The following is a 16,130-nucleotide window of genomic DNA, read 5'->3' as shown; positions in this document are numbered from 1 at the left end:
AAAAATCAAAATTGTAAACAACCTCCATCCTTGAACACTACTAATATTTTAGAATACAGAGATAAAAAGACACATGAAATGATAATTCTTTATAATCATCATATGAAGGACCAAAACATAATTAAACCTCCACTGATTTTTCTATTTCTATTTCTATTTCCTCTGGAGAACTGACAGGAGACCTAGCACCTGGACCACTCTGAAATAAGACACCCACCCTCTCTTTACCATGCCCCCCAACCCCATCTCCCAAGTCTCCCATTTCAGGCCTTGACCTACTGCCTCTGAACCAGAATCCCACACCTTTCTCTTCACATGTTTACCTTACAACAAACTACCAGACACAAGTTTATCACCTGCCTCCCTTGACAGACTTCTCACCAACCGCTGATACTCTGCCATTCCTCAATGGTTTGTGTACTTATCCTTGAGATTCTGAACCTCTGGCTGCCACTGTACAACTCTGTACTCCCACCTACTTAACCCTTCCCCACCCTTCCACTGTGGCCTCTGGAATGCCTGCTCCCTAAGTAAACTTCCTTTCATCTTAAACCTCTTCCTTTCTTACTCCTTCTCTCTGCAGGCCCAGAGACATAGTTCTCTCTGGATAACATTACTTCCCTTGCCATCCATTCCACTTTTCTTTGAGGTCCCCTGACTTTCTCTGTGCTTCCTACTGTCACTTTCAGATTCTGTCACTGTCACCTTTCCTCCCCTCCCTTGAGGTTGATGGTATCAAGATTTTATACCCAATCCAGAGCCTTCTGACCACATATAAAGTTTGTCACTTATAAAGCCCTTCACAATCTGGCCCTTTCCTGTCTTTCAAGTCTTCAGTCTATGAAGACTGTTCCTTCTATGACACTACCTCTCCTATTCCATGCTTTTGGCAATGGCTGTCACACATGCAAGGAAGGCACTTTCTTCTCACTTCCAATGTTTAGTTTCCCTAGCTTCCTTCAAGAACAGCTCACAGCCCACCTTCCTCTGCCCCCTTACCTGCTAGTGGGATCACCTACCATTTCCTGTGAATGGATCTTCTATGTGCCACCTAGTTTTTTTTCTGTCTTCTACAATAAGATATGAATTCCCGTAGGAAAAGGCCTTTCTTTGTATCCCCAGTGTTTACCACAGTGCCTGACACACAGTACATAAGTGCTTACTGACCAAATGACAGATCTAAAGATAGGCATACCCCTGTTCCCTAGACTACAGAAACGCCATCCACATAGTTAGATCTTTGTTTTGTATATGTATCTGTAACAACTCAGAATTTTCCCTTTGGAAAATTCAGAGGATCCTCAACATCTGCCACTGGTAATCTGGCATAAACTAGTAAAATATGCAACATTTAAAGAACTGCAAAAACAAGCATAGCAAAGGGCTAATTCCACTTTACTTATTAAACTCATCTCCTTAAGTTTTGTGGATGGGGGAAGGAAAAAGCTGTAATCTGCTTACAACTCAATTTTGTGTTTCAAAGTTTCAAAGACTTAGGCTGACAATTAGCTATTTGTTAAATCTCTCAGAAGTCAAAGAGATAGGGTACAAAATGGATTGGGGTGAGGGGTGGGGGGAGAGACAGGGTACTAGAAATGTTGGTACAGAGTTTAAATGTGCATATGAAACAACGGATCCAATGAGACAATAAGACTCTAATTTAAGTATTCTGGATTTTCCTTAAATGCTTTAAAAGAACTACAACAATCCTCATAAAAGCTAAATGCATGCACATATGCCCATTCCTCCACAAAACAGCCAACTAATACAGTAATGTTTATCAGTAACACTCATGGCATCTTGCCAAGAGCAACATCATTTTAGTACTGCAAATATCCTATGCTTGTATCTGTAATTAAGACACATCAAAGACAGATAAGTATTCAATTTTATTCAAAATATTTCACAAATGTGAATTCTAATCAGTAATAAGAAACGAGCTCAGACCACCAAAGTGAAGTCAAAGAAAAGGATATATTAATTTCCTTAAATCAATGGCTGAATTGGGATGAGACTTTGCAGGCATTCTCTGCATTAGCTTCAAATAAAAACCTCAATGCTCTTATGATTAAGGATAGAAAACATTAAAAATCAATAATTTATCTTCTATTCTGAAGTAATTTATGTTGGAAGGTGTTCTTTACAGACTTATCTTATTGTCACCCACAACTCCTACAACAGAAAAAAGGTTACTTCCATTCTAATTTTACAAAAGCAGAGTCACAGAGACATTCATTGATTTGCTAATAATAATAATCCAGAAGAATCAGCAACAGGGAAAGAATAGAATCCAGACCCCCAAATCCTAAAAGCAGTTTCAATTATATAATGAGTACACTAAGATGTCACTTTGCTTATCTTAAAAGTGTCCTTACTAGCCTGTGACCCTGGGCAAGTCACTTAACTCTCATTGCACCCCCCCAAAAAAAACCCCAAAAGTGTTCCCTAAATTCCTGGGCTCTTTCTCTTCTCCCACCAATACTATTTAACTTTCATCAGTTCCAAGGGGTTCAATTCTTATTTCTATGCAAATGATGTCTGGATCAATACAGCTACCCCAAATCTCTCTTCTCCCCACTGCATGTCACACATCTCTGATTTGAATTCGAAGTCCTGTAGGTTTCTAAAACTCCAAATGTCTAAAACAGAACTTGTTAGCTTTCTCCCCAATTCTCTTCTCTTCACAACTTTCTCTCTACTCTTCGGATACTACCCTGAATACCCTCACTGTCTCAGTCACCTAGGTTTGCAAACCTCAGTGTTATCCTCCACTCATTTTCACAGCAAATATCCAATTCATTGCTGAATCTCGTCATTTCTATCTCTGCAAATATCTCTCAAGTACAACCCCTCATCTTCATTCATACAACCACCAACCCAGTTCAAGTCCTCACTCACCTCTCCCAAGGACTATTTGAAGAGCCTTCTATAAAGTGGCCCCCCTGCCTCATGTCTCTTTCCATTCCAACCCAGTTACTGAAGTGATTTTCCTACAGCACAGGTCTGACAATATCACTCTCCTATTCAAAAAACTCCATGGTTCTCTATTACCTCGAGGATTAAATGTAAAATCTAGTTTGGAATTTTAAACCTTTTACAACCTGGCCACTTTCTGCTTTTCCAATCTTTTAAACGCTTCAGTCCAGAGACTGACAAACTAGAGCCCGCAGACCAAGTCTGGGAAAGCTAAGAATGTTTTTGGTTTTTTTACTTTTGCTCTTGGGCCCTACAAAAACAGGCCAGGGTATAGTTTGCCAAACCCAGCTAGTCTTGCTTCCATTTACTGTAACTACCATCTAGCTACACTGGCCTACTTGTTCCTCATATACAACAAACACTCCAATCTCCCAAATCTGTCTTTGTACTGACTGTTCCCAAACCCTGAAATGAATCTCTTTCCTCATTGCTAATTCTTAACCTCCCATACTAGCTCAATTTTCTAGGCAGGAGGCCTTTCCTGGTTCTCTCCCACTCTCCCGAGGGCTAAACCTCTGAGAGTACCTTTTATCTCCACTGTCTTTATCTATAATGTACAGTTATTTGCATATTTATCTCTTCCCACCATTAAAATGTGAGCTCCCAGAGAGAAGAGACTGGAGGGTGAGGGGGGGAGAGGGAGGAGGAGCCTTTCTTTGTATAGCTAATACTTAGTTTAGTGTCTGGGACTTAATAGATACTTAAATAAATGTTTGTGGATTGACTTAAACCAGTCTAATCAAATCTTAGAGATGTCTGTCATTTTTTTTAAATTGCAGAAGACTGGTGTATAAAATCAAACATGCCCAAAAGGCCAATCTACTCTACTCTTTCTAATTAGAAGGAAATAATTACAGTAATCTTTGTTAGTCAGTTGTTTATCACTTTCACAGTTCAAAATACTAACTATAAATAGTCAGAGTGATATAATCTACACTGCCCAGGAATGAGTCAGATCTTGGTGGTTCTAATCCCATACTCTGTCCTCAAGGGTGACATAAATATGTCACTTAATTTCGCTGGACCTCAGTTTTCTCATCGGTAAAATTAGGAATTTGGATTAGATCAGGGTGGGTGGGCCTATGAACTTTAAAAAATGTATATTGTGATGACTATTTCAATATAATTGGTTTTCTTTGCTATCCTATATATTTTACGCATTCAAAAGCATTAACCTGGGGAAGGAGTGCACAGGCTTCACCAGACTGTCAAAAGAAGGTAAAGGATGCTGGACTAGATGATTTTTAAATTTTATTTAATTTTATTTTTTGTGGGACAATGAGGGTTAAGTGACTTGCCCAGGGTCACACAGCTAGTGTCAAGTGTCTGAGGCCAGATTTGAACTCAGTCCTCCTGAATCCAGGCTGGTGCTTTATCTACTGTACCACTTAGTTGCCCCATGGACTAGATGATTTTTTTTTCTTTTTTCTTTCTTTCTTTCTTTCTTTTTTTTTTTTGGTGAGGTAATTGGGATTAAGTGACTTGCCCAGAGTCACACAGCTAGCAAGTGTCAAATATCTGAGGCCAGATTTGAACTCAGCTCCTCCTGAATCTAGGGCCAGTGCTCTATCTACTGCGCCACCTAGCTGCCCCTGGACTAGATGATTTTTAAGGCTGTTTTCAACTATGACTCTAAAATAAGATTCTTTTTTATTATGAAATTTATACAATACTCATTTCTACTTCTACCATAATTACATTTACAGAATCCAGACTATTCTAAATCACAAACTAAAATTTATCCTAGACCATTTATCACATATCTGTGAGTCTTTTCTTTGTATCCCAACAGATAGATCCTAGCCTTTAACAAAGTGGCCCATTTTTCACAGAAAAAAGTATAACAAACTAATCTTAGCACAGTGCCTGGCGCAGAGTAAATGCTTAATAAATGTTTTATCCAGATTAATTAAAAAGCTCTCTTTTCCTGTGTCCTAAACTGCATTCAAACCAAAGGGATCCCACTGTGAAATGATGTATCCTGGTGACTCAAAGTTTCATCAATGGTGAGAAGCCCCAGATTTCTGTAGGTCATTTTGCTTTATGTGGCAATGCAACAGAATGAAATAACTCATGTCTATGGCAACTCAAATATACAACCGCCTATGGTAAAAAGGCTCACAAGGGAAAATATTAATAGCAACATTCTGACATAAAGGATGCTCAGCTCTTATAAAATACATCTACGTATGAGAAGACACCTCTACTCACTCAACCCATGGCACTTTGCAGATATATATGTCAGTCCATGAGTACCAAACACTCTAAGTCTGACAGGTTTTATTTTGCTGAACTTTTTCCCCTTTTATTTAATTTTTTCATCATAAGAGACGGCTCTCTGGCAAGGGGTAGGGTAATAATACAGTAGGAAATATGTGGATATAAAAACAAACAATATGAACAAAAAGATATTTTTTAAATTAAGTATGTACACACACATACACACATCAATACTTATCCTGGCAATACAGCACAGGACAGGGAAAAGCCTGTTGGATTTAGAGTCCAAAGACCTGTGTTCAAATCCAGGTTTAGCCACTTAGCACCTATGTCACCTTGGGCAAGTCATTCACCTTCTGGGCCTCTGTCCTCATGAATAAAATAAAGGCCTTGAATGCCTTGTAGGTCCCTCCCAGCTCTAAATCTATGACCCTAAGAACACTAACCACATTAAACTGATGTGACATGCTCTCCTCTCAATTCAGAGAAAACAATTTCATTCTGCTTTTCAGTGTATACCTCATAGTATGGAGGTAATACCATACACGGTCCAATCCTGAAGCTCCAATCAGAGAACAGAGCCATGCTCACTAAGTCAGGAGATAACACTACAGATGAAGTTTCTAGCACTCTGAAATTCAGAGTGACTTTAATAAACAGAAGTGCTTCATCAAAAATAGAAATGGCATAGTAGACAGAGAACCAGTCTCAGAGCCAGGAAAACCTGGGTTCAAGTTTTGCCTCTGACTCAGAATGGCTATGTGACATTGGACAACTCGCATATTCACAATGCTCTAGGCCAGAGATAACAAACCTAAAAGAACCAATAAAGATCAATGCTATTATGAATCTGATTCTACCCCAAAAGATGCAACTGGTTGCTAGGCTAGAAATGATAGTACCCTTGACAAAAAGGGGACATTAAAAGGGAAGGCAGGAAATGATCATTTCACATCACAGTTTTCAAAGAGATGAAAAGGCAGACAGGTACAGTCTGTCTCACTTGGGTAAAAGGGGAGCCCAGCCCAGCACAGGTGGTGTCTGAACAAGTTAGCAGGCAGCTCTTAGCCACAGCACAGATCAGCAACTGAGTCCCTACAGTCCTAGCTTATCAAGCCAGCGGCACAAGAGGTGAGCTGTGAGGGAGGCCTCCAGCTCCGGTGCAACAGGCAGACTGCCAGCCCCAGAACCCCTGCAAGAGCAAGTGGGCTAGGTCACACCAGCACAGTGAGCAAGCCACCAGCCCCAGAGACCCAGGAGCAGAAAGCCAGTAACTAGGAACCCTGCCCCAGCACAAGAAGCCTGGGACCGTACTTCTACTGTATCCCAGGAGCAGAGCTCAACTTTAAAAGTCACAAAACAGGCTGGAAAACAAGCAAAAAACAAAACAAAAAAAGAGCCCCGACCACAGAAAGTTTCTATGGCAACAGGAAGACCAAAACACAAACTCAGAAGAGGGCAACAATGCTAAAATGCCTACATGTGATGCCTCAAAGAGGAATATGGAATGGTCTCAAACCCAAAAAAATCCTCTTGGAAAAGCTCAAAAATGATTAAAAAATCAAACAGAAGAAGTAGAAGAAAAACTGGGAAAAGAAATGAGAGTGATGCAAGAGAATCATGAAAAAAAAAAGATAACAGCTTAACAAACTGGGGGAAAAAACAACTCCTTAAAAAGTAGAACCAGCCAAATGGAAAAGGAGGTATAAAAGCTCACTGAAGAAAACAACTCCTTAAAATTAGAACTGGGCAAGTGGAAGCTAATAACTCTTATGAGACATCAAGAATCAATCAAAAAATATATATATCAAGTATCTCATTGGAAAAACAACTGACCGGGAAAACAGATTCAGGAGAGAGAATTTAAGAATTAGTGGACTACCTGAATGAAAGCCACGATCAAAAAATAGAACCTGGACAGCATCTTTCAAGAAATTATCAAGGAAAACTAATGTTCTGGATCTCCTAGAACCAGTGGGTAATGAGTAATTGAAGGAATCCAATGATCACCTCATGAAAGAGATCCCAAAATGAAAACTCCCAGAAATATTAGAGCCAAATTCCAGAACTCTCAGGTTGAAGACAAATTACTGCAAGCAGCCAAAAAGAAACATTTCATTTATCAAAGAACCACAGCCAGGATTACACAGGACTTCTACAGCTTCTACATTAAAGGATCAGAGAGCTTGGAATATAATATTCTGGAAAGCAAAGAAGCTTGGATTACAACCAAGAATCAACTACCCAGCAAGACTGAGCATACTCTTTCAGGGGACAAAATGGACATTCAATGAAATAGAGGACTTTCATAGTTTCCTGATGAAAAGACCAAAGCAAAAAAGAAAATTCCATTTTCAAATACAAGACTCAGAGAAGCATAAGAAGGTAAATAGGAAAGGAAAAAATATGTAACTGATTATGGGTAAAACTGTTTATATCCCTTCTTGGGAAGATGCTTGTAATTCTTAAAAACTTTATCTCTATTAGGGCAATTACAAAGAGTATTTACATAGACAGGGGTGCAGGTATAAGATGACTTTGATATGATGATATAAAAAAATTAAGGGGTTAAAAAAAAGATTGTAGGGGGCAGCTAGGTGGTGCAGTGGATAGAGCACCGGCCCTGGAGTCAGGAGTACCTGAGTTCAAATCCGGCCTCAGACATTTAACACTAGCTGTGTGACCTTGGGCAAGTCACTTAACCCCAATTGCCTCACTAAAAAAAAAAAATTGTATTGGAAGATGAAAGGAAAAAGAGGGGAGGGGAGGTATGTGTATTGTTCAAACCATAATCACATCAGCTTTGGCTCAAAGACAGAATAACATATACACTCAGTTGGGTAGATATCTATCTTACCCTATAGGGGAGTAGAAGAGGAAGGGGAAAAGAAAACAGGACTTTTTTTTTTTTTTTTAGTGAGGCAATTGGGGTTAAGTGACTTGCCTAGGGTCACACAGCTAGTAAGTGTTATGTGTCTGAGGCCGGATTTGAACTCAGGTACTCCTGACTCCAGGGCCGGTGCTCTATCCACTGCGCCACCTAGCTGCCCCTACAAAAACAGGATTTTTTGATAGAAGGAAGGGCAGATCAATGATCAGAAGCAAAACACTGGTGAGGAGAGACAAGGTAAAAGGAGAGAGAGATTTATATCAAGAATACAGGGTTGGTTCAATATTAGGCAAATTATCAGCATATTTGACCATATCAGTAAAAAAATATAACAGAAATCATATGATTATCTCAATGAAGACAGAAAAGCTTTTGACAAAATACAGTACCCATTTCTAATGGAATGCACTAGAGAACATAGGAATAAATGGAGCTTTCCCTGAAATATAAGTCGTATCTATCTTAAACCATCAGCAAGCTTTATCTGTACTGGGGCTAAGATCAGGGGTGAAACAAGGATGCCCATTATCATCACTATTACCCAACATTGTACTAGAAATGTTAGCTTTAGCAATAAGAGAAGAAAAAGAAATTGAAAGAATTTGAATAGGCAATGAAGAAACAAAACTATCACTCTTTGTAGATAATATGATGGCATACTTAGAGAATCCTGGAGAATCAACTAAAGACTACTTGAAATAATTAACAACTTTGGCAAAGTTGCAGGATATAAAATAAACCCACATAAATCATTAATATTTCTATATATTACCGACAAAGTCCAGCAGCAAGAGATAGAAAGAGAAATTCCATTTAAAATAACTGCAGACAATATAAAATATTTGGGAGTCTACCAGCCAAGACAAACCCAGAAACTTAATGAACACAATTACAAAATATTTTTCACACAAAAAGCCAGATCTAAACAACTGAGAAAAACAATATCAATTGATTATAGGCAGACCAAGCTAAGATTAAAAAAATTGAAAACAGAATGAAATAAGACTGCAAATATGGGTAGAAACTGGCCTGTGGAAAGCATTCAATGTCAAGTTAAGGAATTTGTATTTTATCTAAAAGTCAATAGCAGCAAAGCAGGGAAGGTTTCTGGATAAGGGAGTAACTCGATCAAATTTAATCAACAGGAAGATTTGGCAGCTGTCTGGAAAACAGAAGAGAGAAATGAGAGGCAGGGAGACTAATGAGGAGGTTGTTTATCCTTCATTCTCAAAGAGGACCATGACATCGGGAGGTGATGTCATGACTTGCACTGAATTGGATTTAAATGAGGTAGGGCTGTGCAAATTCACCAGCCTCACTCATTCCTCCAGAGCCATCTGGGTCCAGTGACAAGATGTCTATATCAGGACAACTGGAGATGTCCCCAGATATTTAAGGCAATTGAAGTTAAGTGACTTTCCCAGGGTTACCCAGCTATTAAGTATCTGAGTTAAGATTTGAACTCGGGTCCTTCCAACTTCACGGCCAGTGCTCTATCCACTGCACCACCTAGCTGCCTCAATGAGGAGGTTACAATCATAGTGAAGGCAAGAAATAATGATGGCCATAGCTAATGTGGTAACTATGTGAAAGAAAAGGGCATGTGAAAGATTTTGTACAAGTTGAATGGATAAGATTTGGAAAGTAGCTGAACACTGAGGGGATGAGAGAGAGGTAAGAGTGAAGGATGACTCCAAGATTATGAACCAAGTGCCTGGAAAGATGGCTGTACATTCAATCAAGGAGAGAAGATGAAAGGAAGGGCAGTTTGCGGGAGATGATGTGAAGGAGCTGGTGAATTCCGTTTTGGACATATCTATATATGAGGTGCAGATGGGGCATCCAGGAGGAGATATCCATCAGGCAGTTGATAATGTGTGAGTGGAGTTCAGGAGAGAAATTCAAGCTGGATGTATTGATTTGGGAGTCATCTATGCAGAGATTATACTTGAACCCCATAAGTTGTTATGATATCCAAGAAACAGAAGAGGACTCAGAACAGAAACCTATGAACACCTGTGCCAACCAAGGTGGCAGGAGATGGATGGTGACCCGGAAAAGGAAAATGTGAGAAGGCAATGTTGTGACAAGTAGTAGAACAGTTACAGAATGCAAGAGGACAGAGTATACAGAAGGAGGGACTGGTCAACAATATCTAAAACTACACTGCAGTAAAGAGAAGATAATGCATCATTATCTACCTGTCCAAGGAGCTGGGAACGGAGAAAACGAAAACTCGAGATAAGGAATCTTTGAAACTACAATATGAGAGCAGCTAGGATTCAATTTAGGTATAGTCAACGAGCTTTATTAAGTGCCTGCTCTGTCAGGAGCTCCCTGTTAAAACACCGGGGATAAAAAGAAAGGTAAAAGACAGCCCCAGCTCTCCAGGAGCTCAGTCTAGTGAGGGAGACAACAGAAAACAAATATAGACACACAAGATAGATCTACAACATACCAGAGATAATCAACAGAGGGAAGGCACTAAGATTAAGGGGGACTGGGAAAGGCTTCTTGTTTAAAAATGGCAAGACTTTAGCTGAGACCTGAAAAAAGTCAGGGAAGCCAGGAGACAGAGATGAGAAAGGAGAGAGTTCCAGGCAAAAAGCCAGTGAAAACACTCACAGATGGAAGATGAAATGTCAGGTCTGAGGAACAGTCAGAAAGCTGGTGTCACTGGATCAAAGAGTATATGGTAGGGGGCAGCTAGGTGGATAAAGCACTGGCCCTGGATTCAGGAGGACCTGAGTTCAAATTCGGCCTTAGACACTTGACACTTGCTAGCTGTATGACCCTGGGCAAGTCACTTAACCCTCATTGCCTCGCCGCCTCCTCCCAAAAAAGAGTAAATGGTGAGGAATAGGATGTAAGACCAGAAAAGGGTGGAGGTACACAGGATGACGGACTACGTAAGTTTTCAGGAGGGATATAAAATCTAAGACTGGAAAGGTAAGGAAAAAAATTATTCACACACCTTTTTAGGGAATCAAACTGTAAATTATGCTTTCATATAGACCAAAGTACATAAATAAATATAAACTGAACACAAGCTGAGAACAATTTGTACTAATCTGAAAAAAAGAGACTAATGATAGTGTAGAGTTACCCAGTTTAACAGGAAAAATATTAGAATTCGAGTCAGAGGTGAAGTTACATTTCCTAGCTGTGACCTTGGACAAGTCACTTCCCTTTGCATAGACATGGTAAGAGGAGTACCGTCTCAAAAACTATGTAGGATAATAGAAAGTATAGTGGAATTAGAAGGCAAGAGAACCAGATTCTAATCTCAGTGCTGCACTTCACAGGTCAGGGAAATCCTCTGGACCTGAGTTTCCTCACCGGCAAAATGAAGCTCATCTAGAACAGTCTTATAAGCCTTATTACATGCTTAATGTAAAGTGTAAACATGGATCCATCAAAAGATTCTTCCCTAGACTGACTTCTATAAATTGATACAAAGTGAACATGTACACAATGACTGGCAATGTGAAAGGGAAGAACGACACAACAAATGAAAGTTAATGCTGTGAGACTCAATAACCAAGTTTTGTTCCAAAGGAAACATACAAGGAGCTACCTGCCCTTCTTCTTTGCAGAGACGGGGGATTATGCATGGGGAATTACTGCATATAACAGCAGATTTGTCCATGTGTTGGTTGGTTTTGCTGGACTGTTTTCCCCCCTCTTTTTTATTCTTTGTTATAGGGGATGGTTTTTTGGGAAGGGAAGGGATATATCAGGAAATGGAGGTGACATAAAAAGATATTAAAGTTTTATTTATTTTTTAAAAAAATTCTTCCCTCTTAAGGTAGATTCAATAAATACCAGCTATACATCAAATGAAATAGCTATACAAATTTTTATACCAGACACTCCACAATTCTTCAAATTTCACTCTATTAAGCATTTTAAAACCAAAGCTGGTATTTAGCCGAGTCTAGTCACTCCACAATCACATCCATTCTAGCATAATTAAAGACTCCTCTCCCTCCTATAATCCACTTTCAGGCGGTACGCCGTAACTATTTTTATAGATTCCCTAAGAAAATAGGGTGTAACTCCAAACTTACCTCACTAGGTCTCCGTGGAGCTGTAAATAAAGACTTTCCTTTCCCTCTCCAGCACAGATCTCGGATGCTGGTGTCTCTACTGTGCAAAGGACCAGGTGTAAATCAGAAGAGGATGAGGTGATAGTGCTGGCCACAGAGGCAGTGGCAGTGGCAGTAGCTGTTTCTGCTCCATAGAGGTAGACACAGCCTCTCTTCACATCCTCTTTCAGCCAATCTCTCTCACGGGAGCTGAACCTACTTCTCCTGTGCAAACAGTGTCTGCTTCCACTGCGCTTCATGTTTCTCTAAAGGATACAAAGAGCAATTACTGGCTAGGACAGCCAATCTCTCAATCAAATGATATCTGGCTATTTACACAGTCACCTGTGTGACTACATTATCTTTACCACCTGTTCCAATGCCTTCATCTTCCACCCCAATCCACTCACACTCCCATGCTACAGGAAACATCATGACACAGAACAAATAACCTCCTCTTTGTATTGTCCCTAACCCCACAATGCTCTAAAAGGTACTTTTCACACCAATGCAAACACATGGAACTCCAGATATACTATAAATAGAAGCTATGCTTAGAAGCTCTCACTACTAATCATCTAAGGGCTAAGTGCCACCACAAATCAACTGAAAAGTTGTCTACATAGACTTGATGTCCCCCCACTACCAGACTGACAGCATGAACCCAATGTCATGCATTCTGAAGACTGGATATCAATCTATCTATCTAAATCTAAAGATATGCCCATCGGATCGGTGACTTCTCCTGTCTCATCTTATGTAGGAAGACAATCCAACTGATTGTCCATGAAATGGGCATATTACTGGAGGAAAGGAATCATATCTTGACATTCTTATTCTAAATTAAACACAACAACAAAAAAGTGGCAGATATTTGTAATAATGACGCACAGCTGCTACTTGAAGAAGCCAATAAGGGTCAATAGGGTCAGTTTTATCATGCATTCAAGGGCAACAACAAACATTTCATGGAATGTTTTGTCTTCTCATATTGCATTGCTGAGGATAACAACAGCAAGGCAAAAACCAGGAAAATAATTGCTGCTTAATAAAGGACTCATGATGGAAAAGGCTCTCCAAATCCAGAAAAAAAAAAAAGCAACTGTGGAATATGGATGCTGATTGGACCATACTATTTCTTTTGTTTTTGGTGCTGTTGGTTTTCTGTTTTGAGGTTTTTCCTTTTTGCTCTGATTCTTCTCTTATAACATGACTAATGCAGAAATATGTTTAATGTTATTTTATATATATACATATATATACCTATATCAGATTACCTGCTGTCTAGGGGAGGGTGAAAAATGTGAAACTGGAAATCTTATATAAACAAATGTTGAAAACTATTTCTACATGTAACTGGAAAATAATAAAATACTTTTATTTAAAAAAATAATAAGTTATACTATATCCCTAGGAAGTCAGCAACAGAAAGTTCTTGTATTAATAAAATATTCATGTTAGCATAAATAAATAAATAATTGCTGCTTAAGCACTGACATTTATTTGAAAAGGATGAGAAGGAAACAAACATTTATTAAGCACTTACTATGTTGCCAAGCACTGTCCTAAACTCTTTACAAACAGTATCTCCTTTAATCTGGACAATAACCCTGAGAGGTAGTTGCTATTATCATCCTCATTTCACAGACGAAGAAACTGAGGTGAACAGAAGTTAAATGACTTGTCCAAGGTAACACAGCTAGTAAGGCTGAGGTCTTCCTGGCTAGAAGCCCATTGCTCTAGCTGTCTGAGTAATAAATTCTACCAAAAGAAGCTGATAAGACCCTCCAAATTAAGTCAACATACACTTTGATACTCAATGACTTTAATGAAAAGGGTGGGAACAGGGGAGGATGGTGGAAAAAAACGAGTCAGAAAATATGATTCAGAGCAAAGGTTTATACTACATATAGAAGCCTCATGCCTATATACTATGAATATTTTCTTCAAGGTGTCCAGATATGCTGGACATAGTGAGTACCAAATGACATCATAAAGAATGAAACTTAATTTTAATAGACAGGAAAAAGACATTGACACTGGGCAGTGATTTCCAAGTCAGCTGTTTTTGTACATAGCACAGATTGGTTAAAACAAAAATAAATACAAAGTTAAAAGAAAGACTAAAATGAGAAGAAAAGGTGAGTAATCAACTACCTAATTGATCAATCAACAAGCGGTTAAACACCTCTTTCATGTTACACTGGGGATATAGCAAAATCTCAATAACCCCTCTCTTCTAGGTGCTTACAATTTATTGGGAGAAAATAACATGTAGAGATTTAAGCTGATAAAAATATAAACAAAATGTGATATTGGGACAGGCCTGACTATAGGAAGTGACAGACAAACTGAGCTTAGCAGAATTTGAGATCTTTTATGAGGTGGAGGCGAGAAGGGGGAGTGTACTGTGGTCCAGTAAGCAGGCAAACAAAAGCGGTATAGAATGTCTGCATTCGTGGATTCTTTCATCAGTTTTGCATTTTTAGCCATCACTGATATAAATTAAGGTGCCTGAGGGCATGGTGACTGACTGTGCAAATCAATCACTATAATGATGACACCAAAAGATGATCTTCTTTCAGGGGGAGAGACACAATAGTAAAGACAACAATGGTTTAGAATGTAACTCGTCTATCAAATCTTAAAGCGGAGGATGGCAGAAATTTAATTTAAAATGAACTCTTTTCAAGTATTAGTAATAGTAGAGTCTCATATCACATTTGGACTCTCAACACCATAGCAGTCCTAGACGTGCTGAATGAGGAAGAAGGCTTGGTACTGAAGAAAACAAAGATGGAAAGAGTCAAAGTATAAAGAGAGGAGGTCTGTGATGGAGGCAATGAGAGGCAATGAAATTTTGAGGGCACTGAGGAACTAAATGCTCAGGAGATGGGAAAGAAGATAGAGGCTTGGAAAAACCTGGTCTTACTACCCTCCCCTCCCCCAAAAAAGATATCAGAGAATATAAAAAAAGTCTTGCCTTCTCTCCCACCTCTGTGCTATCTGTGATCTTAATCTACACCTGCACTCATGGGGCATCCTTCATGAAGGTCTGTGATGGAAACAAGCAGGCTTGTATAAACAATATAGGACAGAAGATCATATTTTTAGTCATGCAATTGATTGAAAGATGTAGAGAATACAAGATCCTACTGTGCTCTTGCTTACTGTTTGTCAATTATTTTTAAAAGCATCTGATTCAATAGAACAAAACACCATCTTGAAGGGTCTCCCTCCAACAAGGTGCTGTCCATCTGGCAAAATCAAACAAGTTTCTGGCAATGATGCAACAGAAAACTCTGTTCAACAGCATCACTTTAGTAGATATTAAATAAGCAAAAAAAATAGGAAGATTATACAAACAGGGATGTGGGAAGGTGTAGGAGAAACAGTTGTCACTTGAATTTCATTTTTATACTTTCACATGAACTGGTCAAAGGAGGGTAGAATAAACATGCCGCGCACATGTGCATGCACACACACGTTTGGAGTAGTAATACATTCAAATTAACAAGGCAACAGGAAAGAACGAGGAGAGGAGAAGAAAAGAGGAAAGGAAGATTCAGGGAGGCAGAAATTAGTCATAAGTAAAACAAAGTAAAAAACCTCAGAAGATGGCTCAAGAAGAGGGGTAGCACTAGTGCTGAGCACACCCTACTCTCATCATTATCCTTCTTTGTAGGGAGGGGAGGGAAGGAGTGGAAAAAGTATACGAACAGGATGGAGAGAAATACACAATTAACCATCATAACTGTGAATGTGAATGGGATAAACTCACAAATAAAACAGAAGAGGAAAGCAGGTTGGATTAGAAAGCAAAATCCAACAATTTGTTGTTTGGAAGAAACTACTTGAAACGTAAAGATTCAGAGTTAAAATGAGAGAGAAAAATCTATCAAACTTAAGCAGAATTTAAAAAACAACAACCTGAAGTATCAACCATGATATCAGAC

The 16,130-nt window shown here is 39.1% G+C and overlaps 1 protein-coding gene across 2 annotated transcripts in view; it reads right to left on the bottom strand.

The window, feature by feature from the left end:
- Positions 1 to 16,130, bottom strand: part of PHLPP2 (PH domain and leucine rich repeat protein phosphatase 2) — an 88,593-nt gene that overhangs the window by 59,275 nt on the left and 13,188 nt on the right. Inside the window, exon 2 of one of the 2 annotated variants that reach the window (XM_043986830.1) lies at positions 12,157 to 12,440. The exons of the other annotated variant lie outside the window; for it this stretch is intronic. Within the exon in view, the coding sequence (XP_043842765.1) occupies positions 12,157 to 12,440 (284 nt within the window). The remainder of the gene's footprint in view (positions 1 to 12,156; positions 12,441 to 16,130) is intronic. 2 annotated transcript variants of the gene reach the window in all.

Source organism: Dromiciops gliroides, chromosome 2 (genome assembly GCF_019393635.1).
Source record: "Dromiciops gliroides isolate mDroGli1 chromosome 2, mDroGli1.pri, whole genome shotgun sequence".
Classification (NCBI taxonomy): Eukaryota; Metazoa; Chordata; class Mammalia; order Microbiotheria; family Microbiotheriidae; genus Dromiciops; species Dromiciops gliroides.
Note: the sequence above shows the minus strand (reverse complement) of the source record. Positions and strands in the feature narration are given on the sequence as shown.